At 40.9% G+C, this 25,000-nt stretch overlaps 2 protein-coding genes across 2 annotated transcripts in view; one reads left to right on the top strand and one right to left on the bottom strand.

The window, feature by feature from the left end:
- Window positions 1-19,807, bottom strand: part of LOC122789105 (THAP domain-containing protein 1-like) — a 110,290-nt gene extending 90,483 nt beyond the window's left edge. Inside the window, exon 1 of the mRNA XM_044056307.1 lies at window positions 19,525-19,807. The gene's annotated coding sequence lies outside the window, so the exon portion shown is untranslated. The remainder of the gene's footprint in view (window positions 1-19,524) is intronic.
- A 1,945-nt stretch (window positions 19,808-21,752) lies between these two features.
- Window positions 21,753-25,000, top strand: part of MINPP1 (multiple inositol-polyphosphate phosphatase 1) — a 1,197,381-nt gene continuing 1,194,133 nt past the window's right edge. Inside the window, exon 1 of the mRNA XM_044056308.1 lies at window positions 21,753-22,717. Coding sequence (XP_043912243.1) covers window positions 22,123-22,717 — 595 coding nt within the window. The 5' untranslated portion in view covers window positions 21,753-22,122. The remainder of the gene's footprint in view (window positions 22,718-25,000) is intronic.

Here is a 25,000-nt window from a genome sequence, read left to right as displayed (position 1 = left end):
TCTCAAACCCATCACAAAAATGGAGTTATGGAGCACAGACTCCAGGTAGAGAGTCTACAGGGGAACGAGTTGAATAAACCAACCACTTTGGGCATGAACTGCAGTGTGCAGTATCCTTTAGACAGAAGAACACAGATTATAGACTGTGTGCAGCGTCAGGGCTGGCCACTTGATAGTTTTGGAAAAAAAATAAACCTCTAGGTGATTGGGTTAGATTGCCCAAGGTCATCAAAAATGGGTATGGATATTTGTCAGTGATAAGCTGGTTGAGGACCCAGGCTATGCAGACCTATGCCACAGACCCATGCTAAAGATGGGAAGGTTCTAGGAGCCCCTATTGGCCACTGTACACCAAAAATGGGTATGGATATTTGTCAGCGATAAGCTGGTTGAGGACCCAGGCTATGCAGACCTACGCCACAGACCCATGCTAAAGATGGGAAGGTTCTAGGAGCCCCTATTGGCCACTGTACACCAACTGTAAAGCCCAGCAGCTCTGGGTCAATAGAGCTACTGGTTGGTAGCTGCCCAGTTGCCCAGTTTGGGTTAGCTGTTGAGTCAAAGCTGGATGTAAAACCTACCAAACATCCCCCACAGTAACGTTTTAGTCAATGCCACACTGAAAATACCTCCAAAATAGCAGATCAAAACCAAAAAAAAAAAAAAAAAAATCTAAAAAGGTATTGCTGCTCAGACTAGGAATCTAAACAAGAAACTCCACTTCCTACAAGCTCTCCTCATTCTAGGGAATGCAGATGTCTGTGCAGTCACCAAGTCATGGTTTAAAGCTATGAAGATCACCCCAGCATTGCAAGCCTATAATTCCTTCAACACATTTAGACCAGCTACTACATAGGCACAGACTAAAAGGTACAAGTGTCTTGATTTATATCAAAAATAATTCCACTTCAAGGCTGGCCAAACTGGAAAAGCTTCTCCACATTCAAATCACCACATACCACTTCCTTGTGAGCTGTAGGTCCCTCACTATGACCCAGGAAAACCTTAACACATATTTAAGCTCACTGGAAACGCTCACCCATCCAACCCAATGCCATATTAATGGGTGGCTAATTACCCCATAATTAACTGGGAATCATGAGACCCCAAATATACAGACATGTAATGTCCTTTCTGGTGAGATCAGACAACAAAATGGTGGGCCATCTACAGACCTTGGGAACTACAGACCATTAAGTCTTACTAGTCTTATATGTAAAGCCAAGGAAAGAATTATCATGGAGATGATCAAGAGAGAAACAGTAAACCTCCAGACACGGGACCCAACCTAGTTTGGTTTCTTCAAGGGCAGATCATGCCTACTCAACCTGGTTGACATCTTCAAAAAGGTCACCAAAGCAATGGTTCATAGGTGTGTACTAGGCTAATGGCCCAGCCATAGGATTACCCTGGCATAGTGCCACCTGACCTTAGTTCCCAGTGCCTCAGTCAAGCAGAGCCACTGGTGTTATCCCCGGGGGGAGTTTTCTGTTTGGATGAGGGCAAAGGTCATTCACACTGCCTATCTTGACCTGGCCAAAGCATTTGACATAATACCCCACCCGGGTATTATTGACAAACTCAGGAGGTTAGGCACAAACTCGTATGTCACTCGGTAAATAGCCAACTGGCTCACAGATAGGACCAAGGAAGTTAGAATTGGGGAGTCCACCTCTACAAAGAGGCCAGTCACAAAGTGGAGTCCCTCAGGGATCAGTCCTTGGACCACTCCTTTTTGGCATTTACTTCTCAGAAGTCAAGGCCAATGTCAGTGGTCTCTGGCTGACTAAATTTGCAGATGATTGAAAATTAGGAGCCATCATTGAATCTCACACTGACACATACAAACAACTGGTGTCAGAGCCATGGACTAAAACTAAATGCAAAGAAATGCTTAACAGTATCCTTTGGGAAGTCATCCATCCCTGGTAACTATCATACTGACAACACACCCCTTAGAGCTGACCCAGTAGTCAGGGACTTAGGGACACACACAGATAGTAATCTAGCCTTTGATCATCATGTGTCTACAGTGGTGAGGAAATCATTCTATGTTGTGCAACTTATAAACAAAGTTATGGCATCCAAGTCCAAGAAAGTCATTGTTTCAGTGTATTCGGTATTCATCAGACCTATCACTGAGTACAATGCCTCCTTTTGTATCTACATAACCCGGGAATATCCAACAACTGGAACACCCACAGAGGTTCCTCACTAAAAGAATACAGGGAGTAAGTAATACTGTCCTACGCAGACTGCCTCAAGTCCCTATCTCTGTATTCTGTCTCCTACAGGCTTTTGAGGGGAGATCTATGCCTGGCATACAGGGCATTTTCAGACCCAACTCTGATGGACCTCCTGCATATTCACAAAACAAACAGCACCAAAATTACCCATTCTAAAGACTTAACCTTGCCTGCAATGTAAACAGCACCTGCTGGAGAGAGAGGGGCATGTATCCCAGTGACTACCACGTCTATGGAACAGGCTCCCCATACATGTGAAGCAGATTTCCTCCCTAACCCTCTTCAAGTGCAACTTGGACAATTGGATGGTAAACTGGAAATTCATCCCTAGTTTGGCACCTATGTCTCTAATGGACAGAGGTAAGCTATAAATGATTCCTCTCCTCTCCCAGGCCCATGCTTACACTTATCAAGGGTATCAGAACTTGTCAGAGATTTGGGATGCATGACTAGGCTTAAAAAGGCCCTTGTGGTTGTTAGCCTAGTAAGCGCATATGAACCTATGGTCTCCTTTAAAATAAAAATAAAACTCAGAACCCAGCTAACCCTGGAATGTTCAGGAACTACTCTAAGGCGAACTTCCTCCCATAAAGTCCAAAAACAACAAATTAAACTAATAAAAACAACACAGGCAGTGGTAATCTCCAAAAATCCGTTTACGTTAGTGGTTTCATTGAAAATAATTCAACTTCTTCAGACAGCAAATAAAATGGTTCATCCATTATACAGTGACTAAATGATGACATCACACATTAAATCAATTAAATGTCAAAAGAGCCATTAAAACATTTTTTCAACAGTAATCTAAACATACTAACGCAACAGAACATGAACTGCTTAAATATACCCATCTCCAAAGTCACATGTAGTATATAAATATAAATATTTGAAATTATACATTTGTCCTTAAACACTATTTATTCAAAAAGGTGCAATAAAGAATATATTCTAAATAACAATAAGAACAACCTACCTTTCTAATGCCTTTAATTTTAAAATACATTTTAAGGAGCACTGTTCATTAAGTCCAGGGTAAACATAGGCATTTAGCCTAAGTTGCCAGTATAACTCTCGTTCTTCTAAATATAACTGCCATGTCCCACCCCTTTCATCTTTCATCACTTGGTCGATAACCATATGTAAAAATGTATGACCATCACTTTCCATGGGATGCCTGGCTAAAGCATTAGTACAATTTCTCTTGCCTATATTCTACTAGTGCTCATAAATTCTCTTTAAAATGCCTTTTGGTCTTTCCAATATAAAAACCAGTACAATTCTGGCACTTTTCTTGGTCTTGCGTTTTTTTTTTTTTTGCGATCTAGAATTCATGTCATCCACGAAGGGAAAATGTCAGTGTGGGAGGCAGATTCCCCATAAGGATCGTCATGAACAGTGTCTTGTTTGGGTGCTTCCATGACTACATCTCTTGTAGTATCTGTAAGGCATTGATGCCCAAGACACTCAGAAGTTTTGTGTTCCCTGGCCATTTATCTTGAAAAGCAATAGTTTAAACAGTAAGCCTAGGATACCATGGCAGAACTGTTTGATGCAGAGATTCTCCCGTTAGGTAAGAAGGCCAATAAGTCTCGGACAGATTGTTTAGTGTCAACCTCAACCAAACGTCCTTCAAAAAGCAGGTAATACCTCTGTAGGCCATTTGGTGTCTACACTGGATTCATCTGCCACTACCTATTCAGAAGCCAGTACAGATCTGCCTTTTCAATTGTCCTCAGAGACTGTGCAGGCATCTGCTCCAGACATCACATGGTTGATTATTTTGGAGGGTCCAAGAGGGATTCTGCAGATACTTGTTAGGGAGGAGGTTCCAAGTTCTCTTATCAAATCTCATCAAACCATCTGGTATTTGTTAAGGCTAATGTCCCTTCTAAGAAAAAAAGGACAAAAACTGAAGCACGTTTCTGTCCGTCTTAAGAATCCTCAAAGAGAATGACAACAGTTTAGTCAGGACTTGTTTTCTGCCTTGATGGCCCTAAATCTTCAAGGGGTTTCGGTACCTGCTCATCCTTGGACCTTTACCCTTTCTAAACTGCTTAGCGAACCAAATTCCTCAGATGATAATTCAGTGTCTAATGAGAGGTCTTTGTCCTATTCTTGACAGATGCCTTCACCTTTGGATTAAGGTTTTGATGAAGAGGAGTATGTTAGCCTTAATCCTAATTTTGAGGAATTGTCCTTTCAGGACACAATTGCTAGGATGATGGAACACTTTTAACTGGAATTCTTCAAGTACCTGATATTTACAGAAGATATTATGAGTTACTTCAGGTGGATACTACTAAACCAATTGGCAGTTCCTCCTGTGTTGGCTGCCTTATTAGATATTTTCATTGCTGCTTCCAAATCTCCTGATTCTCAGTCTCCTGCTCCCAAGAAACCTGACAGGAACCTTATAGAACCTGAAGACTGTCATTTTTTTTTAAATGTCCTTCTGCAGAACTGCTGTGTTGTTAATCTCTTCTGACAAACCTTCTAAGCTTTAGCCCTCTTCAAAACTTTTGTCTTCTGATAAGGACAGTAGGGCAATGGAGAAGATTGGCAAGAAAGTTTGCACTGCTTATACTTTGGTCTTTAGGGCTGTTACTTACTAGACCCACATGACCAAGTATGCCCAGGCTTGCCAGGCTATTTCTGACCTTTCTGATTCTGAAGGCAGATTCTTTGCCTTATCTACTTTAGGTTCTGCTTCTCAAGTGGCTTGCTACTCTTAAGTGTAGCTATGATGCTACCGATGCCTCTTCCGGGGCTGCAGCTTTTCAGTCCATCAAGAGGTGTTATTCTTTGCTTAGTTTCCAGCCTCTGTGAGAACATTAAGGCTAAGTTGCTGTGTGCTCCTTTCATAGTAAACAATTTTTTGGAACTGTTGCTACTAACATGTTTAAGTCTCTTCAAGAGAAGGGCAAAGCCTTGAATGACCTTAGACATATTGTTTTTCTTTCCCATCCCCAGGTTCCAAGGGAATTATCATTCTAGACTTGCTTTTGTTCACAGGCAAACCTGCCAAGACTCCAAGGGCAGGAAGGGTGGTAGACAGGCAACTTTTGCCAAAGCTTCTCAGATTTCTGTGGCCCAGAAGCCTCTCTTACCGGATAAGCCTGCACCTCTTTGACAACCCCCCCCCTTTAGACCAGGTTCCTTTGTTCCTCTGAATTTCCAGTATTCCCTTTGTCTTCCAAATTGGTGGCTCAACAATTCAGACTCTTGGGTTCCTTCTAGCATCTGTCAGGGTTACTTCATGGTACGGAAGTCTCACCCTCCTTTTTATGGATTCCTCAACCTACTCTACAGCAGCTTCATTTCCCAGAGGTTCTAAGGTCCCTAATGAATGAAGGAATCATTCAACCTGTCCCCCTTCCCAAGTGGGAAATGTTTTTTATTCCAGGATTTTCCTGGTTCCTCGAAAAGAGGACACTTGGGAGACCTATTCTGGATCTTTCCCAGCTCAACACCTTTCTCAAAGTCCCTTATTTTCAAATGCTTATTCTTCAAATCCAGTTTCCTCTTTCATTACCCCATGCTTTTCTGGTGTCTTTGGAAGTGAAAGATGCTTACCCTTCATATCTATCCCTCCACATTCACTCTCTTTTTCAGAAAGTTTTTTTTTTATGTTTCTCTGTGTCTTCTTTTAATTTTTAGTTTTCTGCTTTGCTCTTTGGTATCACTACTGTCCAAAGGATATTCAGAAAATAGCTAACTCTGTGATTGCTTTCTGCAGGCTCCAAGGCATTCAGAATTTTCCTTATCTAGATGACCTGCTGCTTCAGTCACCTTCTCCCAGATGCCTATTACAAGATCTACAGTTCATCATCTCTCTTCTTCAAAGTCGGGGTTCACTATCAAGTTCCAAAAGTCCATCCTAATGCCCTCTCAGGATCATGTGCATCTGGGATGAAGGATTCAGACAGTGCCAATGTTGGCCTCTTTTCCACCTCCAAATGTTTTGTCACCGACAGTCTTCTTCCTCTGACTGCCATGCCAGCCAGAAGTTTCTTTGGGCCCTGGGATTCATGGCCACTTCTATACCAATGCTTCCGCTTGCCAGACTACATATGCAGAAGCTTCAATGGTATCTCCGGTGAGCTTGGCTGCAGCATTGTCACAATCGGGATTCAGTGTACCTCTCCTTCCCTGTCTAAAGGTGGAATTCTAGTGGTGAATTAAGCAGTTTGCTCTCAACCCAGGCTGGCCCTTTCAGCCTCCAGTCCCTTCTCAAGAACTACTTACTGATGCCTCAGACGTGGGGTGGGGGCTTCTTTTGGTCACCTGAAAATTCAGGGTCTCTGGCCTCCCTATCAGAAGTCAGGCCATATCAACATCAAAGAGATAAGAGCTCCGATTCTAGCCCTTCAAGCTTTTCACCCCATGTTCTCTCCAGGCCCCCTTAAAGGTGTACACAGACAACACTACAGTGATGTGACACATCAACAAAGAGAGAGAGACAAAATTTTACCTCTTCTGCAGGATGGGACTTCTGCATATCCACAAAAATAAACAGCACCAGAATTACCCACTCTAAAAATGTAAACACTGCTTGTAATATAAACAGGACCTGCTGGAGAGGCAGGTGTGTATCCCAGAGACTACACAATCTCTAGAACAGACTCTCCAGCCCTGTGAAGCAGAGTTCCTCCCAAACCCAAATCAAGTGTAAGTTGGACAACTGAATGGGGACACGCACCACCTGTAAATGTTTCATCTCCCAAGCTCCTCTTTACACTTACCTAGGGTACCAGAACTTGTCAGAGATTTGGGATCTATGGATTGGATTAAACAGGTCCCAGGGGTTGTTAGCCCAGTACACAACTATGATAGATAATACCATTTGTGTGCAACAACCAACGGGAAGTCAGAACACCCTTCCTAACCTAGAGGGGCAAAAACACAGAACACTTAACCATTTGTGTCTTGCTGAAGTTGAAAAATGACAACACGAAAAGTGAGAGTAACACTAACAACAGACATAATGCTAATCTCTAGGATTCTTCATGCCATCATTTGTTCTTACCAATAGGCTTAGTAACATGTAACACTCTCTTACCATTACCAAAATATGTACACCTAGCTGCCCCTCCTACCAGCTTACATTTTAGTTTAAGAATCAGTGACAACACCATAAATAATGAAGGACAAAGGTGCAAAACCATGTCTTTTTTTAAATGTGCTCTTATACAGTTAGAAAATTTAAAAAGATAACAGGTTTTGAATTAATATGCACTTTCTGAAGACCGAGCAATGCATTATAGTTTCAGATTTATTAATGAATGCATTCCTAAATGATTTGCCAGAAAGTCACAAATGTTATGATGGACAGGCCAAAAATATAAAGCAAACTCAGGGACAGCTGACAGCTATGGGGCTCTTCCTCTAAACCTCTAAAATAGAAAGCTCCCAGCAACCACAGGGTTCTTGCTTGGGTAATTACAACAGATAAACTTACACAAATATGTTTCACTTTTATACTACACTCCCCATCAGTTCTGATCATGATTTATTTCCTTAAATAAGGAAATACTAAGATAAAAAATGTACTACCAGCAAATGCCCACAACAGTTGATACTAAAAGAAACCCAAACCATACTCTACTTCAACCTATGACCTAGCAAGAGTGTACCTTAAAAAAGCAGCCAACAGCATTCCTTATCCTGACTCAATCCTTATAAATAGGTCAATCCAGGAATTCCACATTTCTTCTCTTAGGAAAAAAGATGATGCATTATCCCCTCTACACAAAAAAGGAAACTTGACAGACATCACTAACTTTAGACCTCTAACAATGTTATCCTCCCATCTCCAAATTACTTGAAAAATGTTTTCAAAAACAATTGTTAAACTATCACCTAAAGGAAGAATTCCTATACTCCAATACAGCACGGCTTCCATCTCTCCTACAACAGTAACAATGCACTTCTAACCTTTATAGATATAGTCAATAAACCTAGACATAACGGTAAACTAGTCTCCCTCTTTACTTCTAGACTTGCTGAAAGCCTTTGACACAATCTGTCACAGCAAACTTTTACTTCAAACGTTCTCACTAGGTCTATTTCGGACCACCACTTTACGGTTCAAAAGATACTTGTCCAATAGGTATCTGTTTATGGTTTTGTAACTCACAACTCATGCTCAACCAAAAAAAAAAAATCCCCCCCAATCCTTCTCTCCTTCTCTCATGAAAAAAAAAATGTAAAATTATCTCTGTCAATAATACAAGCACTGAAGTCACTTCTCACAGCAAACTATTAAGGGATGATAATCTTAAATTCAACCTGCATAACAAAACAGTATTAAAAAAAAATCATCATCATCAAAAAAGTACAGTTGTGAAGTAAACATACCTGTTCTATAACAGTATGAAGTCTGAATGATCACTACTGCAGTAGCTAAGCAACGCGGCTTATATTTATTTATTTTATTTTTATTTATTTTATTTTATTTTGCATTTGTTGACCGGGCTAGTCCAGCTGGATATATATCCGTTTAGAGGCCCGGGAGCGAGAGCTCAATAACAGAGAATAAAAACATTTTTTTTTAGAGAATTTATACAAGGTAGGAAAGGATGACTATCACATCAAAAAAAAAAAAAGTACAAGTTAAAAACAAAATCAAATCTATAGTTATTCAGAATTCAGAGAGTTAGGAGTAGTTAGTATTCACCTCCACCCATTTCAAAAGCAGAGTGGGTAGGGCCAGTGAGAAGACAGGAAAAAAAATAAAATAATAAGGGTACTTGAGCCTTTAATCGGGATTGGTACAGGGACATAGCCATTGAAGAGTTGTGTCCTCTTTATGTTTTTGAAGAGGTGGGACTGAGAGTCACTGAGGATTGGGTTGAGGATTTACATTGTTTACCTATGGAATTAGAAAATAGTGCATCTCATTTTTTGTTATTTGATTTTGTTATTTGATTTAGTAATGAATTGGCAGAACGCAGTGTGTTTGGGCAGTGTGTTTAGGTTCTTATATGGAGAGATTGGAGTATTTTCAGGGAGTATTTTGGGCTGAAGGAGTTATAAGTAGTTGTTGGTAAGTAGGTGGTGTTTTAGTTCTTTTTTTAGTTTAGTTTTATTTTTTTTTTAGGGTTGTAAAGGGGCAAAGTCTAAAGATCTAATGATACTATTTATAAATAATCTTATATACTGTTATTGAGTTGTGAGTTTTTATTTTAGAGTTTTAGTGTGGCATAAAAAGAGAGTAGAGAGAAGAGAGTAGAGAGCATGTGAGTCTGGTCAATGCAATGGTGGTAAGGGGTAATAGAGGAATGGTTTGTCATATTCTGCAAGGATATAATAGTTGACAAGCTTCAGGGCACCTTCCACGTGCCCAAACCACTAGTCCACTCGACCTGAGCTGACTAAAAAGACAGGTATGTGCAGTATCCTCTGCAAGATATACCAGCCCCTTCAGAGCTTTCATACTAACAGAGAGGGAGGATGAGCTCTGAAAGGACAATGCTAGTAACAACAAAATATAAAAGTCCACACCATGGTAAAAACAACATACCAAGAAACAATGGGGATGAAGGGAGGGAGCGGGCACTACAGCAGTGATCAGTGGAACATCTACTGTTATGGTAAGTTTAGTTACACAATGGTTCTGTATTCTTCAGATTGATCACTGCTGCTATAACTTAAGCTATATGGATAGATTACCAAAGCTTACAAATTTTGAGAGGTGGAAGGAGAAGAGTCCAGAAGGCCCTGGAGAATGGTCTAGGCCTAGAGAGGGAATCAAGCTTATAGTGCTTTGTAAAAGTATGTACAGAAGACCAAGTTGCTGCTTCTAGATACCTCTAGATTCCAACCCTTTGCAAAAAGCCACAGATGAAACCAAGGCCCTGGTAGAGTAGGGCCTTGACCCTGCATGTAACAGTTTTATTATGATGAGTATAACAAAAAGTAATAGCTTTAGACTATTTGGAAATAGTCTGCTTTAACACATTGCCCCTTCTTACCTTCACAAGAAACGAACAATTAATCCGAAGATCTGAAAGATTTAGTTCTGTCAAGATAGTACCACGGATGTCTATGGACATCCACAGTATGGCATATACTCTCTCCCTCCAGTTCAGGTACAGAAAAGAAGACAGGGAGATGGGTAGTTTGGCTTAAAGTGAACTAGGATACCACCATAGGCACAAAAGACTAGTAAGTTTTCAAAGAAATCCTGTTTGTGTGGAAAATGAGGTAGGGTTCACTCACCATAAAAGCTTGCAACTCAGATACCCTACTTGCAGAGGCTTTCCATGTTAAGAACCTCAAGTCAGACAGGTTAGCTGGTTCAAATGCATAAAGTACTGGGTTAGCTACCCTCATAGGCCATTTTAAGCTTAGCCAGTTTCCTTTTTTGTACTTGAATTAACCTATCCCATGGTTGATAATTATCGATTATCCCCAATTGGTTGTAATTATAGATAATTCTTAATGAAAATAACTGGGAACAATTTGAGAGGACCCAATCACGGGATAAAGTATTTAAGAGCTGCCTCTGTCCATTAGTACAGGGGGCAGTCTTGGAGTAAACATTCAGTTAGCCATCCAGAGATCTAAGCTGTGCTTGAATATGGAGAGGGACAAACTTTGTTTTTTTGTGGATGGGGAGTCTGTTCCAGAGCAACAGTATTCTCTGCGAGGTATACCTGCCCCACTAAACCTCTCTGCTGATAGGATCATAGAAGTTACTAGGCTAATGGCCCTAGGGCCCTTACAAGCCTAGCCAAGTTCTACCCTTGTTTCCAAAATCAGCACCAATTGCCTCTACAGAAGAAATTTAGATCTCCAGACTGAGAATTTCTGATACCATCTGACTTGCTGATGTGCAGTAAATCCATTACTATTGAATGGAGGATGCCTTGTATGCCAGACATGTCACCTCTTGGCAGTCTATAGGATACAGAGTATAATGACAGAGCTTTGAGTCAGTCCATGTAGAACATGTTGTTTAGGCCTTGTGTTTTTTTTTGCAAGGTATCTTTGTGGGTGTTCCAGTTATTGCATGTGTGTGGACAGTTCCCTATCAGATCGCTGAAGTTTCAAAACTCCGAAAACCATATAGCCAAAGTTTTGAAACTCTGAAGACTGTCTATTGGGAATCACCGCATAGCACGGAACCCGGGATTTGCAGTTATCCTCACTGTAGTGCAGTCTCGGAGTTGGTATATTTAAGTAGCGGGGGGGGGTGCCTGAGGGCTTGCCCCCCTGCAAAAATGTACAGGTAAGTTGTTTTGTTTTATTTTATTTTTTTTGTTGTTTTAGAATTTAAAAACTTCGGCCATATGGTCTTCAGAGTTTTGAAATTTTGGTGATCTGACAGGGATCCGTGTGGACAGAATCATGCCAAAGGGGGCAGTACATTCAAAGACTGGCTTAATGAGGGTTGAGTAAAGGGGGACAATGACAGCCCTAGATTTAGACACAATCCCTTTGTTTAAAAGCTGTGCAATGTAGAAGACCTTTCTTACAACAATAGGAATACAGTTTCTAACACAAAATTAAGGTCCCAAGTAGGGGTCACAGTTTTTCTAGGAGGCCTCTTACGCAAAACCCCTTTCAAAATCATTTAACATGAGAATGCACTGAAAGAGGTGGATCCGTGAGCAGACAAGCTGAAATAGCTAAAAATTAACCTTGATGGAGAAATAAGAAAAGCCACAGGACAGTAACTCACAAAAATATTGTAAAGCTGGAGAACAACTTGCCCTGAAGGGGTGCTGGCACCAACTAAAAAATGTTTTCCATTTACTAATATATGATTTTCTAGTTGCAGGCTTTTTATTAGCTGCTGCACATCCTCAGTAAACAGATACCTAAAGGGAGTTAAGACCCTATCATCCAGCTAATCAACTGAAGTTGACTGAATTTGGGGTGTATCAAACACTCCTGATCTTGTGTGAGTAGATCCAGTCTGTGAGGAAACTTGTGGTAATTATCCCTGGCCATTTCCAAAAGAAGGGAGAACCCACTGTTGCACAGGTCAGAGGTGAGTCATACAATAACCTTGGGAAATTCCTTCCGAATCTTAAGTATGCTGTACTTAGTGGAAACGCTTGAAAGGCATAAAGGAACATTCCTGTCCAAGGATTTAAGGATATTTGCCATCTCCACAAAATGATCTCCCTTCTTAAAAAAAAAAAAAAAAAAAAAACAGCACTGGGATTTGAAAGGACAAAGGATGTTTATGCTGCAACCAAAGAGACTTCAGACACCACTGTATCTTTCTCAAGTGGAGTCTTGCCAGGGGTATCATGAGAATCATAAATGCCATAAGACCCAAAATCCTGAGGTATTCCCTCACACTGACCAAAGTCCCAGTGGAAAACCTTAGAATTAGTAGCTACAGATCTTTTTTTTTTCTTCCTGTGGAAGAAATTTTCTTTGAACTTGAGTGTCTAAATGACACCCCAGTAATACAGTCTTGTGTGGAGGAGTCTAAAAAAAAAATTTGAATGTTCTCTTGGAATCCCAGCTTGTGTAAGAAATCCTTCATCCAAAAAAACAGATTCCAACACTTCAAAAAATATAAGCAAGTAATCTTAACTATGGAAAAACAGCGGATACCCTTTAGCCTACAATGAGCCATAACTGGAATTAGATACTTTGTGAACACTCTTGGTGCAGCAGACAGTCCAAAGGGTAATGCAAAGAATATATAGTGATCCAGACACACAGAGACCTTAAGCAAAGCCTGAAGTTTGGATGAATAGGGATGTGATGAGAAGCATCTTAAATCCAGAGTAATTAGGATATCTGAATGAGGAAGAAGAGGTAACAGATTGTGAAGTTACAGCATTTTGAACTTAGCAGTATCGCAAACAGGTTTAGGAAAGAAAGATCCAGAACTGGTCGTCAAGCATTTTCTCTCTTTGGCACTAAAACATCTTTGCATAAAAACCTTTTCCCACATGGGATGCAGGAACTGTTTCTATCACTGCCATCTGTAACTTTGATGAATGATCTCCAGAATCAATTTGTCTGAAACTATCTGCTGCTAAACAGAAAAGTGGAGATTCAGAGTTTCTGAAAGGGAAATGGGACTGCTTGGGGGGGGGGGTCTTTTAAACAGTCATTCTGATTTGTAGGATTGCCCTTGGTTTGGAGAGTTGCCTGAATTCTTTTTAGAAGCCCCCATGTCAGTTTTTGTTAAAAAAAAGTCAGTTTACCTGCATTTTACTGAGACTGTTTATTTTGTTTTTGCCAAAACTGAATAAGATGTTAGAGAATCCCTTAGAAAACTTGGAAAAGGAGAACTCAAAAATCCCGCTTTCCCTGCTATCAACCCCCCCCACACACACACACACACACACACTTTTTGATCACCTCTGCAGCAGAGGGACCAAAAACTAAATCACTTTCCAAAGGAAATTTTAAAATCTTGGTTTATCATAATCTGGGAGGTTCCGAGAATGGAGTCAGGCAAACCTCAGCACAGTACCAGTGGCCAAAGCCCTAAAAGGAACATCAACGGACTCATATATATATTCTGTAAGCAGTGACTAGTGATGTGTACAACAGCAAACACTAAATCATTTAAGGCAGATTTTTTCACACAAGAAACTGCAGACAAAACATTCCTCATACTTTCATAATTAGTTGGAGCAAATCTTAACATTTGAGCCTGACATTTCAAAATTCTGAAAATGAAAGTTGCAGAAGCATACACGTTTACCACCATATTTATTACTAATCCTTCCATCCTTATCAGAAAGAACATTATTGAAAATAACTAAATATTTAGCAGCAGAACAATTAACTAAAGCTATAGGTGCTTGGTTAGGTTTGGAAAGAGAATATATTAAAAGACTGAGAACTTTAAGCGTCCTATCTGCCTTTATAGGGGCATCTGACTGACTATCAGGAAAACTGAATGCTATAACACACTCATTGTCCAAAGCTGGCAGAACTGGAGTAGTCTATGAAGGTTCTAGAAATTCCTTCTGTAACAGCTCATGGTATTTTCTGGGGGACCGGGAAACCTCAGTGTTCTCGGACTGAAAACAAGGGGACATTCTGGAAATAGTCTCACAAAAAGATAGACCCCCACAAGGAGAATTAGTAACTGAGCTCTCTTTCAAATCTGAATCAAACATCTGAGGAGAAAACCTTGCATCTGTCCCTTCATCTTCTGGTCCAGATTCAGAATTCTGAATCTCTTCAGGAAAAGAGGTATCCCTCCACATTTTACTAGAAACTGAAAAAAAAATCAATATCCTGAATTAAACCCTGAGCCAGACCGAGTAAATTATTCCTGTCCAAATAAAATTTGAGAAACATGCTGTTTCCCATTTCTTTTTAACAGGAAAAATAGGGCCAACAGTGTTATTAATGGCAGCAGACTCCCCAGGTTTGGGCACAACATTCTGACAAACCAGGGAAGCCTTCCCTGTCCCTCTCCCAGGACTGGCAAAAGTGGTTATCCCTTGTCCACTGAGGAGACCCCAAAAGCAGTACAGGAAATTGCTAACCTCTCATCTATAGTGGCTGTAGGTGCTACATCTGAAACAAATTGCTAGCCTGCTGTGGTGGCAAAGGCTGTTTCTTCTTCGTCTTCTCCTTTCAGCTGCTCCTGTTACGGGTCATCACAGTGAATCACTGGTTCACAGAATGAGTGGCAGTAGAGTTTTACTGTGTTGAGTTGCCCAACTTTCCTCAGAAGGCACATGCACTCACACCTAGGGCTAATTTAGAGTATCCATTCCACCTGCAGCATATCTTGGGAATGTGGGAGGAAACTGGAGCTCCCAGAGGAAACCCACACAAACACAGAAAGAACATGCAGACTATGCACAGAAGGTACCCCAGCAGAGAATAGAACCGGAGAACCTCTTGCAGTGAGGCAACAACGCTAATTGTTGCGCCACTGTGCTACCCCCGGTGGCAAAGGCTGTTTGATTAACTTTTTTCATTATGTGGCTGAAAGGAGGACCGATTGTGGGACTGACAGCTTGTTCCATGGTCAAACCGAAAATGGCACCCCTCTTACCGGGAAAACAAGCAAAACCCAGTAAAAAATGTTATCTTTAAAATTCACCTTTTCACAGAAAAAAAAATAAAATGCACTTTAAAACTCTTTGCCAGTCCCAAAAAGTAAAATATACAATTTATCCACTTTAAACAACTTATAAACTCTCAGCAATAAAACAGCACTCCCATTTAGTAGCACAATACAGTCTCACGTCAGTGTTTTAAAACACACAGACCCCCAGCTTTAAATTAACACTTGCCTTTTAGGAAAATTATCAAATATTTGGTTTAAATAGGAAGGTCCCCCCTCAAATAGAAATTATCTGTCCAGCAAAGGAAAAGCACAAGCTGACTGTCAATCTTTGAAAGCATCAGAGGAGTGTACTCTTTGGCTGCAAGAAAGCTCTGACTGGCTTGGTGCCCCAACCTGTCAGATCAGCTACAGCTGACCAATGGTTTGGGCTCATGTAAGGTGCCCTGAAGCTTTGGAAGCTGTCTGGCTGTTATATCCTCACAGGATATAACTCATATAACTTAGGCTACTGAACAGAGATCAATATGAAGAATATCTAGGGGTGCTTTACAGAGCCAAAAACTTTTTCACCAGTGCAACTAAAACTACAACAGCTACTACTTACCTCCTCTCCTCACTACTTTATAGCACTCCCATCCTTACTAACCACCAAGCATCACAATATACAAAACTCGAAGAATGCTATGATAAACTGGCTAAATTTGCAGTAAACAGCCCTTTCAGATCCCACCACTAAAATAAACAGCCCAAAATACTCCATCAACTAACATACAGTCTCTTGCTACCTTATTCTAATCGAGCACTAAACAGCATTTCAAATCATGGCTAGCTACAGACCTCCAACTCTGACTCAAGATGCCCACTCCACCTATCTGGACCTCTTCGAATCTATCAAGATTCAACCCTTTACCCTGATTCTGGGTGACTAACTACCCAACCATAGACTGGAAGAAATATGCATATCAAAACACAAATGCCCAGAGATTCCTTGATTTCATCAATGCAAATGCCTTGGACCAGTTGGTTGACACCCCACAAGAGGTGAAAATATCTTGGACTTGGTATTAACCAACATGAGTAACCACTGCAGCATCCTTACAGTGTCCTCACCCATGGTAAGATCCGACCACAAAGCAGGCACTTTCAAAGTCACCCCCCCCAGCTTGGGTCAGGCAAAAAAAAATTCTCCAAAGCTGATTACAACCTCCTGAGGGAAGGTATAAAGAGCTTCAGAGCCCCCCCCTCCCTCCACAGAAACTGGCACACATGTCCAAACTTATACTAAAGTACTATATGAGCATTTATATAGCTGCATGGAATCAGTAATACCAGGCAGGACAAAATCCTCTTCCTCAAGGAAGAGTAAAACTGTCTGGTGGACATCTACAATAAATAAACTCTATAACAAAAGGAATAAATTGCTGTCCAGGACCAAGAAGGAGCAGGTGTCTAATTGGAAGCAACCTCTCCTTAGCCTGAGCAAGCAAATAAGAGCATTAGTGAAATCCTCCAAAGCAAACAAGAGTCCAAACTGGACACCTCTACTAAAGACAATCATGAAGGTTTCTTCACATATGTCCGCAATCTCAAGGGAAGCACCCAGATCTGCTCAGAACTGGTGGCCAAGGACACCACATACACAAATCCTGTAGATATAGTCAACTTACTGGCACACAGGTTGAGTGAAAACTACACTCCTCTGTCCAACCCCAATCAGAAAACAGGATATCCTCAGTACCTCCTCCTCTCCCATTATCTCTAGGGAGCAAGTCATCAGACTGCCCTCTCAAAGGCAAAAAATACAGCCTCCATGGGACCCAATAACATCCCAGGCTGCATCCTACATGAACTAAGACAGGAACTCGCAGCACCATTAGGCACCCTATTCAACCAAAGGCAGAGTACTGTCTTCGTCCCAGCCGAGTGGAGGACTGCTACTGTCAACCCTTTGCACAAAAGGTGGAGCGTCCACCGATCTAGGAAATTATAGACCTATTAGCCTAACTAGCCTGATCTGCAAGGCCATGGAGTGGATTATCATGAACCTAATTAACAAGGTCATTGGCAACCTCCAGACACTTGACCCCACACAGTTTGGTTTTGTCAAGGGGAAGGCATGCCTGTTAAATTTGGTCGACTTCTTTGAGACAGTCATCAAGGCCACAGATGAAGGGAAAACAGTACACACCTCTTACCTTGACCTGGCCAAGGCCTTCGATACTATTCCTCACTCAGGTATAACAGATAAACTCTCTCAACTAGGCATCAATCAATATGTTACCAGATGGTCAGCAAACTGGCTCACAGACAGAACCCACCTAGTCAAAACAGGAGAAGCCACCTCAAGCAGCAGACCTGCAACAAGCGGTATATCCCAGGGATGGGGCCTCTGCTGTTTGGGATGTACTTCTCAGAGGTGCAGGCCAAATCTAGTGGGCTACGGCTGACCAGGTTTGCAAAGGACTGCAAGCTGAGTGCTGTCAGCATTTCCCCTAATGATGTGGACATCCTCCAATAAGGTCTCACCCAAACATATGACTGGTGCCTGAAACATGGCCTCAAACTGAATGCCAAAAAAATGCATCATCCTTTTAGGTAAAACGACATCCCCACAAATGATCACATTGATAAAGCAATAAGCTCACAATCAGTCATAAGGAACTTGGGAATCCAGGTTGATAGCAAACTGACCTTTGACCACCACACTGCCTCCACTGTACAGAAAGCTTTCTACATGGCCCACCTCATTACTAAGGGTATCTCAACCAGGGACAAGGTGGTCATAATATCCCGGTTTTCTTCCCTTATAAGACCGATTATTGACTACAATGCACCTTTCGCCATGTACCTCACAAAGCACATGCAGCAGCTGAAGAGATCACAGAGAATCCTCACCCGGAGAATACAGGGCCTCAAGCAGCTACCGTACGCAGATAGGCTAAAAGCCCTGTCCCTCTACCCAGTCTCCTACAGACTCCTCAGAGGTGACCTCTATCTGGCATACAAAGCAATCTCAGACCCCACCCTGATGGGACTGCTGTATATCCGCAAGTCAAGCTCCACTCGAGTAACCCACACGCTAAAACCTCAACCTGGTCTCTGACACCAACAGGACTTGTCAGACAAAATTGGGTCCCAGAGACTCCCCTTTTGTGGAATAGACTCCCTCTCCACATAAATACCTCATTAAACTTTTTTAAGCGCAACCTTGACAACTAGATGGGGAACAGAAAATACACCCCCTGGTATTCCACCTATGTCCCTGCTGGGCAGTGGCACAGGGTGCTGACTTGTTGGAACAGGAGCTCAATTCTTGGCTAGGCTTGTAAGGGCCTCAAGGCCAATAGCCTAGTAACTCCCTATAATCCTATTCTACACAACTATGTTCTCACTTGGTCATTATAATCCAATAACCAAAAACTTATCTGTCGACAAACCTATTAATTCTGCTTGGCATGGTCTGTACTCACACCATGTTGCTAATGCCAAAGACTCCCTACCTGTATCTATGAGGGTAATGTCCTCCCATCAGTCCTATAAAACCATTTTGAAAGAACTTCCTAGCCAAAATCTGGCTCTGTTCTTACTTAATCCCATTGGTAAACTATATTCCTAAATATGACCAAATACCTACTCATACCTTAGACCTCCATACTCCCCCCCCCCCCTTTTCACTCAGTTCCTTACTTTAACCAATTTATTTTTCATGACTCTCTATCTATATATGTAGTTTTTTCCCTAACACTTCATACTGCAATTCACGTTTGTATTGTACTAACTTGACATTTAATTTCTCTAAGATGGCTACAATTTCTCTAAATATTAAATCACTGTTACACAAGTTGCACGTATTACTAACAACGTTTTCACTTTATGTCTAATTCGGTAAAAATATTTAAAATGCAGACGTTTTGTATTGTTTCTTAAGATTGTAAAATCACTGTACTTAAAATGTTTTTGTAATACTCGGTCGCTTTTTCCCCTGGCCTCTGATTAAAAAAGGCACCTCCTCAGTCAGATTTTCCCGGTAATCAAGTCCCAATAAAAAACATTAATTTACATTCTACAAAACTAAGTTTATCGAATAGAGAGGGAAGACATTATTTAAAAGTTTATGTTTGTAGAAATCGCTAAGCGGTTATAACACAGCCTTTCTCCTTTCCACATTAGTCAGCATGTATGACTCTCAATCATGGTACATTCTTAAATATTCTTTGGACTATGTAATTCACCAACCTGCACAGTCTATAAAACTAAAATAAATACCTTTTGTCTCAACGAGATCCTTTTACTGGTTAATTCAGCTGTAATTTGCGAAGTCTGTGCAGGATACTTTTATTATTCTTTATCAATTTAAAAGAATCCTAGCATAAAAAAATTACACGAAAACTGTTTGCGGGATTGCAGTAATCGGAACGCTCCGTAGCCGTTCCTACCAAAACAAATTCTACTGGAAACGTACACCATTAAAACTAAGTTCCACAACAAGTGCTCAAGTGTGTTCTACAGCTTGTAATTGATGTTCCAGGAAATGGATTACTCTCCCTGCTCGTCTGTGTCACGTTGTTGTTGGTTTGGGGGGGGACGGGGGACTCGGGGTTACAGTTGGCATTCCTATAGATTTCATGGTGGACAAAAGTCCAGTGGCTCTCATATGTGTGTAATAGGCTAATGGACTTTTACAAGTCTAGCTATTACAGGTGGCCTGGTATTGTGCCGCCCCTCGTTAGTTCCCAGTACCTCTATCAAGTAGAGCCACTGGAGTGATCCCCGGTGTGGACTTTCTATTACCCATACACTCATCAAGATTTCGGTTGAATAGGGCTAGTGAAGTGCTCTGTTTGACATGTATGGGAAGTCTACTCCAAAGCAAGGGTAGTCTCTGGGTTATGAACCTGTCCTCTCGACAGCTGTTTCTCGAAACGTGGGAAACAGATTCCTGTTTAGTTCTTTAGCAACAGGAGTATGTATGTCAGTATTTGTATGGTGAACGGGCAATAAGAAATTCATAACATTTCATCGTAGGTATCTGTTGGATGCTATCAACTATGTTAACAGTAATCATACAGCTTCACAAAGCATAAACATCATTCACATTTCCCAACTTTTCCAATTACGTGTCACGTTTTGCCATTTCTCTTGTAAAAATGCATGATTTTCTGATACATTACGGAGGATAATGTCAGACATTGCGAGATGGGACTATAATACACCCTGATTTCAAATTATTATATTAATGTTCAATTAGATTACAGTAATAATAGTATTTAAAACTGTCATTGATTTTGCCCCCCCCCCCCCCCCATTATTGAATTTGTTCAGAATTCCCTAGCAACTGAGCTGAAATGTACATAAAAAAAAACAGTAACAATATGCCATGCCCTGCGTTTTAGGTTTATTAGGCATGAAAATAACTCCACGTTCCAGTTCAGACCCTCTAAAATAGTTCGGTCGATAAATTGCTGCCAGAGTTGACAACCATACTCATAACATTGTCGCATGCTTGTAAAAACTACCAGTCCCCGTTCATTTTGCGTAGTTCCGTGAGTTCAGATAACTTGTTTTTGTGAATCCCAAACGTAGTAGTGTGGATAATTCATACCTCTCAAATGTACTTCATTTAAGGTCTTAAAAGTTCATGTTCCTCTTAGTTCCACACTGAGAGAGAGTCTGCCACACATTCAGTGTTAGGAATTTTTTAAGTGAAATCCATGGTAAATAGAAATTAATCATATTAATTCATTAAATGATCTTCTCTACAAGTAAAACCAGCATACTTTAATCATCCTATGACCTTCCTAGTTGAAGTTGTTAGTAAGCCATTAACATGAGTTCCGCATTTTGCCAATTTGTTCCACATTATGAGGGTGAGTGTTCCTCATTTTGGAGATGGAAGGTTGAGAGCTATAATCTATATTGTAATTATTATATTATATAGGTTTATCTCAATTGCTCTCGCTCGCCAAAACGCAAAACAATTTGCAGACTTCTCAACCTTAGTGCAAGAAATCTGGACAAACGTCCAAAAAAGGGACATATTTTGAGTGACAGTATATGATTTGAAGTCTGGCACTCAAACATATTTTATTATTCAGTGACTTCATTCCTCAGATCATCCCCTAGTAATCTGTCAAAAAAATATGAGGAAGAGGTATGTTGCGACGCCACTTTATTTTATCCCACCTGCCTGCATTAACAGTTTTAAAATACAGCAGCAAGAACTCTCATAAATCTCTCCATCTCCTACAAAAAACAGAGCAGTGTTCATCCAACAATTTCTAACACTTTGGTGTTATTTTCTATTATACTGGATCAACTTTAGCCCATGCGCGAGACTGCGGTCAATTATTTAATAAGATTAGTCCTCAGCTAGAGGGTCTTCTGCGTGGAGACATGCGTGAATGGGCGTTCCTTCGTTGAAGGTTGTGCGTCAGGGCTGGCAACTCGGTACGTATAAATCAACTGCCAATCATTAGCGGACCGCAGTTCCGCTGTGGCGACCCCTAACCGGGAAAAGCCGAAAGACACAACAACAACAAAGTCCTCAGTCGTCCAGTCTATTCCGTCTTATCAGCTGCGACCCGTTTCTAAGTCGACAAGTTGTCAATCAAGGAAACCACGCCTTAAATTGTGCAAGACTTCCTTTTGCTGGTAGACCTGAATTTATTTTTTTACACGCTGTACCTTTAAATCCAGCTGTCGGTGACGTTTGCTTCATTCAACTTTCTGCTGATAATTTTTTCCGGAAACAAGATAAATATAAAGTTGCTGGTGATTATTAGTCTACTGTGAGTGCATTTCCAGTGACTTGGTTGTCACGGTTCCGGGAATTTGTAACTAAAACATTTATTTGTAGTTTATTAAATGATCACTTTTTGGAGACAGTCAAATCAAAAGGGTGCTACGGCTGCCCTGTTGCTGTACACCGCGGTTCGGCTGTGTGCAGCTGGAAACAAGCCCAGTTTTTCTGTTGATGCTACAATACTTGCAGAATATTTTGGAACAAAGACCAGATACGAAGATGTGAACAAGCATTTGTTGATCAATCCAAACTACAGAGACCGAAGCCTTCTAAGCGATAGCACCTGCACTCCGGTGCATCTTAACGCAGTAATCAGACATGGCACTAGATACCCTACCATCAAACAGATTAAAAAGATACAGAAAATACATAAACTGATTATGAAGAACAGTGAAGCAGATACAGAACTAACCAAATGGCAGCTGTGGTACAATGATTCGATGGATGGACAGTTGGTAGAGAAGGGCATTCAAGATATGAAGAATCTGGCACTAAGATTAGCAACACTGTTCCCTTCTCTGTTTTCAAAGGAGAACTACGTAGACTGTCAAGTAAAGGTCCTTACCAGTTCTAAGCACAGGTGTGTGGAAAGCGCTAAAGCGTTTATCCAGGGATTGGAGCAAGAACATTTTCAACTGTCAACTGAAGAACTTAAAGGTAGGGAGAATCTTCTCAATTCTTTGTTCGTTCTGATAATGTCTTGTTATTATATAATTACTCACCATAATTTTAAAATTGCCCCCTTTGACCCCTGCAATGATTTACCTTTTTAAATATTTGTTTTACTTTTTACATACAGTGCATCCAGGGGTGACGTTTCTGGAAATAAGCCCCTGCCTTAGAGGGGATAAATTTAGAATAGTCTCTGTTTGGGTATAAGGACTGCAAGTCCAAGGTAGATTTGAGACCGCTGTTGTCCATGCCAGAATGAAAATACCTTCTTTCTTTAATAGGCACTTGGCATGTGGCAAAGCTTTCAGATGTACCGTTGTCTCTTTGAAAAATCCACTTCTTTAGAGCGAATCTGCTCTTCATTTGAAGAGAACTAGAACATAAACACAGCATTCTTGGTTTCCCACAATTGCAAAGCTCTCAGTGACTTAGAGGGAGAATTCAGTGTGTGATGGCCTGGAATGAGATCTGTGGCTTAGCAAACTGCTTACCGCTTGTCTGACTGCACTTTTTTCCAGAGAGTGCAGGTACTGGACATGATATCTACGACCCCATGCTGTCTTTATTTAGACTTACAAGTTTTCAAGTGGAACCGAATTTGGTGATTATTACTTCTACTGTACCCTATGCATGACAGCTGTAATTGCTATAAATATATCACTTTGTGTCACTAATGTGCACCATGGCCCACAATTACTGAAGGTTAATAAATATGTTGCTAGTGCATTTAAATAACTAAATATGTTGACAGAAATAAAATAATTGTTTTAAATGTATTTGCCAATATAACTGTGCATATTAGAATAGGGCTTCCCATTAGAAACTCTCTGTAGTGTCTGTAAATTACAAACACATACACACAAATGCAAGTACAGAAAAGGCTCCTGCTTAGGTACTATGAGAATCATATTGGCTATCATTTGGGACTCAAACCCAAGAACTCCAGTATACCATACTGGTGTCACTGTGAGTGGACCAACATGAACCTATGGGAAGATAGGTGCTGAGTTTTTCCTTTAGAGACTTACCTGTAAATCCATGAAACTCCCAGCATGGTCTTAAAGGTTAAAGCATTTTTGCAGTGGATCTTTGCCTCCATGTAAGTTCGCCAATAAAGGAGGATATTTTCACAACCCTCCAACTTAATGCTAACTCTGAATTTGTTGGACTTTGGTGTACAATTCATAAGAATTGAGGCGGCTTTGCTGAGTGACTGTAATGAAGTATGTTTACACATGTGTGCACATTGGATCCAACAGAACTAATACCCACCCCAAATCCCTTAATAAGCTGGCCCAAAAATGAAGAGGTGGGAGTGACAGTGTTATGAGCTTAAATAAAAGTGGGTAACTCTGAAACTTTCATACAGGTGGAAGACATAGACATTTGCATTTTTGCTAAACTTGGTTCAAAGATCTTTAATGAGTACCTTACATAGTACACTTTGCTTTCCATTTCATCATTTCAAGTCCACTGGGTTTGGAGGCAGTCCTCAGTATATGAGAAAATATAACACAAAATAACTGCCAATGCATATGATCAGCTGGTTTTCCGATACTTTGGTCAACAGCTGTTTAATTAACCTAATTTAGTCGACTAAACAGATGGTCAACACGTGTGTGAGATCGACAGTCCCCTGGTAGGGTAGGGGATTATACCCTTTTCCTCAGCGACTATGCGATCTTGGAGGTAGTTGGACAGCACATTGTCAAAGCAGATATTTTTATTGCCTCACAGTAAGAGGTTGACTGGTTCAATTCTTGGCTGTGGTGACTTCTGTGTGGAGTTTGTATGTTTTCTCTGTGTTTGTGTAGGTTTCCTCCCACATTCTAAAGATGTCCAGTAGGAGGACTGGACACTGCATACTGGCCATAGGGTGTGAGTGTGTGGTGTGGAAGAACTGTTAAAGTGACAGCCCCACCCTATGTGCAAACGTGGGAAAAGGGGGGCTGTGGGTGGGTGGATAGATGGATGAATATATGTTCATATATATATGTGTGTGTGTGTGTGTGTGTGTGTGTGTGTGTGTGAATATATATATATGTGTGTGTGTGTGTAGATATATATATATGAATGTGTGTATATGTGTGTGTAGATTGTGTGTGTGTGGTAGGTGGTATGTGTCAGTCTGTTTTGTTGCTGTGATGTGTGTGTGCACACACTCACCTGACCCGCAACCTAACCCTAACTCACTTAATCCGCCCCTAACCCCAGACTTACCTTAACATGTCGGTGTTCTCAGCATAGGGATTTTCAACTGTCGATCAT

The sequence above is a fragment of the Protopterus annectens genome, chromosome 14.part0 (genome assembly GCF_019279795.1).
Source record: "Protopterus annectens isolate FY-2018-M chromosome 14.part0, PAN1.0, whole genome shotgun sequence".
Taxonomy (NCBI): domain Eukaryota; kingdom Metazoa; phylum Chordata; order Ceratodontiformes; family Protopteridae; genus Protopterus; species Protopterus annectens.
This window is presented reverse-complemented; position numbering and strand designations above follow the sequence as displayed.